Source organism: Protobothrops mucrosquamatus, unplaced genomic scaffold, assembly GCF_001527695.2.
Source record: "Protobothrops mucrosquamatus isolate PMUCROS unplaced genomic scaffold, P.Mucros_1.0 scaffold2773, whole genome shotgun sequence".
Lineage (NCBI taxonomy): Eukaryota > Metazoa > Chordata > Lepidosauria > Squamata > Viperidae > Protobothrops > Protobothrops mucrosquamatus.
The window spans coordinates 52,460-56,368 of record NW_015388811.1 but is presented as its reverse complement, the minus strand read 5'-3'; the positions used below and the strand labels follow the sequence as shown (position 1 = coordinate 56,368).

Genomic DNA, 3,909 nt, shown 5'->3' with positions numbered 1-3,909 from the left:
TAAGTTAGTAACCTGGTTAAGCGACTCTGGCTTCCTCATCCGATTTGTCAGAAGGTCGTAAAATGTGATCCCGTGACCCCAGGATGCTGCGACGGTCATAAATGTGAGTCAGTTGCCAAGGGTCTGAATTTTGACCACGTGACCGCAGGGATGCTGCAATATTCGTAAGTGTGGAAAACAGTCAGAAGTCACTTTCATCAGTGCCGTTGTAACTTTGAACTGTCGCTAAACGAATGGTCGTAAGTGGAGGACTATGTATGTAACACTGCTTCGTGTGATACGTGCTCATCGCTCGTTTTTTTTTACTTCCCTGTTACTCTAGAGTCGAAACTATGGGACTGGCTGGCCCGGGCAAAGTCGCGCTTATCTTCTGTGGTGGAGGAGAAGGAAGAGGAGGAAGAGCGGGTGTCGTTGCGGGAATTAAGGCCGTAGGGAGGGAGGGAGGGAGGGGCGGCACCTCAGCAACGAATGGACTGGCCTCAACTGCTCTTCGATGGAAACAGAAGATGGAACTGGGTGCCTTTGGGCTGAGCTGACCCACTTAATGGAGGAAGAATTCCCTGTGCGCCTCAGTTAAAGCAGATCATAAAGTTATCTGAGAGTGAAACACCCAGCAGTTTAGCCCAGTATCCTCCTCCTCCTACTTCTCCTTCTCCTCCTCCTCCTCTTCTTCTTCCTCCTCCTCCTCCTTCTCCTTCTCCTCCTTCTCCTTGTCCATCTCCTCCTTCTCCTTGTCCTTCTCCTCTTCCTCTTCCTCCTTCTCCTCCTCTCTCCTCCTCCTCCTCTCTTATATTTCTCCTCCTTCTCCTCCTCCTCCTTGTCCTCCTTCTCTTCCACCACCTCCTTTTCCTCCTTCTCCTTGTCCTTCTCCCTCCTCCTCCTTCTCCTCCTCTCTTCTCCTCCTCTTTCACCTTCTCCTTCTCCTCCTCCACCTCCTCCTTCTCCTCCTCTCTTCTCCTCCTCCTCTCTCCTCCTCCTCCTCCTCCTCCTTGTCCTCCTTCTCCTCCTCCATCTCCTTCTCCTCCTCTTTCTCTTCCTCCTAGTCCTCCTTCTTCCTCCTCCTTCTTCTCCTTGTCCTCCTTCTTCTCCTTGTCCTCCTTCTCCTCCTCCTCCTTGTCCTTGTGGAACAACCTGCCTCCAGACATTGTGGGTGCTCCATCACTGGAGGCTTTTAAGAAGAGAATGGACAGCCGGCTTCCAGTTTGAGATTGCGGTGCTGGCGGACGTACGGGGCGATCGCTCTCTCCGCCGTCTGGTTTTCTCCCACCGGGGGACCCTGAAAAGGGTTGGAAGTCGCCCTGGAGAGGCGACGAGTGTGAAGAGGACCCCCGAGTGAACACAGAAGGATGGCAGCCCTCCCGTTTGATCCAGGGCAGCTCTTTGAACTGACGGGGGAAAGATCGGCCATTAACATGGCCCATCACTAAGCTGCTACCAGCCAAGGCCAAAATTACTAACAAGCACCGAAAGCACCACAGAGGAATTGGGTGAGATCTTACCTTCTTTGTACCCCAAGTACTTTCCTGTAAAAAGCTTCTTGAAATTTCTTCTCCTTGTGAAGAGAGTGTCATGTGTCTGATTAACGAAACACTTAAAAGAACTTTCAGGCATTTTTTTAACCTAAAAGCCTTTATTAAGGTTACAGAGATGTCAGTATGGCATGGTGGATGCTAAGATCCGATGCTGCTGCTGACGTGGTGCCCCCAGTTGCTGTTGGCCCCATCCTGCCTGCATCGAGGGAAGGGAACGTCTTCCTCCTGTCCTCTAAAATGGTGGCGTCAGACTACCTAGGGGACATAAAGCCTTGAAAAGAACAACTAAATAATTGGATTTGCATCTTCTTGATATTTGGGGACCCAAAAAGTTCCTACTCTTATGGGGATCTGTTACCTTATCTACTTGTAAAAAAGATGAAAAAGAACTTAAATTGGATAAAAATCTAGCCTGGTTTTGAAAAAGATTTTAAATGCTATCGGGGACATCTTGTGACGAAGCTCGGTACAGCAAGTGAATATTCTTGACAAAGAGACCTGCTTACAGCCCAGATCTGTCCTTGGTATTATCTAAAAGAGATAAAAAGCTGAGAGAACAGCTGGGTGGTGAAATTGGTTTTCAGTAATTGTGGAGGTGAACACTTACTGACTCTTGTTTCAAAAATAGCCTCCACTAAAGGACCATTTATAACTATCTCAGAAATGGAGGAGGACCAGCAACAAATTTCAGCTAACTATAAACTTATACTTGAAAAAATTCTTGAAGCTACTGAGGTAATCAAATCTCAACTGAAAGACAAAGGCGCCAGCTTAAACCTACAAAGCGAAACCCTGATCGCAACTGAAGAACTTACAATTCAAAAAACAACAGAAGCGGAAGAAAGTAATTCCAAGACAGAGGACTTTAAAGAACAACAACTACAATGTACTGAAAAATTAGACAACCAAACCCTGATTGCAACTAAAGAACCTACAAACCAAAGAACAACAGAAGTGGAAGAAAGTAATACCAAGATGGAGGGTGTTAAAGATCAACAAGTACAGCTTACTGAAAACCTAGATAATCAGACAAGAACCATAAAATTGGACATGACTTTTTACTTAAATCAGAAGAAACCTGAGGAAAAAGAAGACCAGATCGAATTGAAGATAAACATACCAGAGCAAATATGGGGATTTGAGCCACCAGGGCCTGGTTGGCATAAAAAGAAAGCTAGAGTTAGATTTAAAAAATGGGGTCTTTTGATTTATTAGAGAGGATCCTAAAATCTCAACTAGTGGGCTAAAGGGAGATTTTGAAATGAAGGGAAATATGAGTATTAGATTTAAATATTGTGGGGAAATGATAAAAAATAAGGGATTAATTGGCTTAATATTGAGGATTTAGATTTATAAGGGAAATGAAAATTAACTATTAGGAAATAGCTTTGAATTATTGTTTAGCCCAGATAATACAGATGATGGATTTGAGACAATAAAGGATACTCCATTAGTAAGTGGTGATGTACTAACTAATATGAGAAATAGAAAATGTTTATGAAATAAAATAAGAATATATTTCAGTAAGTAATATGTGTATTTTAGATATTATAACTTTTACGTAGTGAAAGAAAGGAAATTTGGGATACCCGAAGCTTAAATACTATGGATATTAAAGGTTAAATTGGAATGCTGCAATTAAAAGTTAAAAATTAGATAAAACTTAAAAACAGGATATGGATATGTATAAGCAAAAATATATCGATAAATGTTTTAACTGTGCTTGTTATAGTTAGAAATTTACTAGCTTAAATATGATATAGCAAATCTTAAGGGAAACAGAGAAGGAATTTTTGATGATGTAACCTGAGATATGTACTAAAGCTTTTGTTATTGAACTATTGACTGCCGAATCACCACGCTGCTTTCCAAATACTCAAATGTAAAACTGGAAAACCAATAAAAACCTGTTATAAAAAAAGAGAAGAGAATGGAAAGTCATTGGTTTAAAATGTTATTATTCTTGTGCCATATCTGTTATCGGACGTTGGCGATCATGTTGGCGATCCTGTTTTTATCAGCAGCCACACGAAAAAGTGCTGCTGAGTTTTGTCCAAACCAGTCCCTTAGATTTTGAAGCCATGATGTTCTTCTTCTGCCTGGACCTCGTTTGTCTTCAATCTTTCCCTGGAGGATTAAATGGAGTATGCCGTATTTTCCTGGGTGTCGCATCCCATGTGGAGGGAAGTTTGTAGTGGGGTGCCCCAGGGCTCTGTTCTGGGCCCAGTGCTCTTCAACATCTTCATCAACGATCTGGACGAGGGGATAGATGGGGAACTCATCAAATTTGCAGATGACACCAAGCTGGCAGGAATAGCCAACACTCCAGAAGACAGGCTTAGGATACAGGAGGACCTGGACAGACTTGAACACTGGG

The 3,909-nt window shown here is 43.1% G+C and overlaps 1 protein-coding gene across 1 annotated transcript in view; it reads left to right on the top strand.

The window, feature by feature from the left end:
• The window catches only part of LOC107296381 (transient receptor potential cation channel subfamily V member 2-like), a 28,600-nt gene extending 28,168 nt beyond the window's left edge, over window positions 1–432 (top strand). Inside the window, exon 15 of the mRNA XM_015825726.2 lies at window positions 323–432. Within this exon, the coding sequence (XP_015681212.2) occupies window positions 323–432 (110 nt within the window). The remainder of the gene's footprint in view (window positions 1–322) is intronic.
• The last annotated feature ends 3,477 nt before the right edge of the window (window positions 433–3,909 follow it).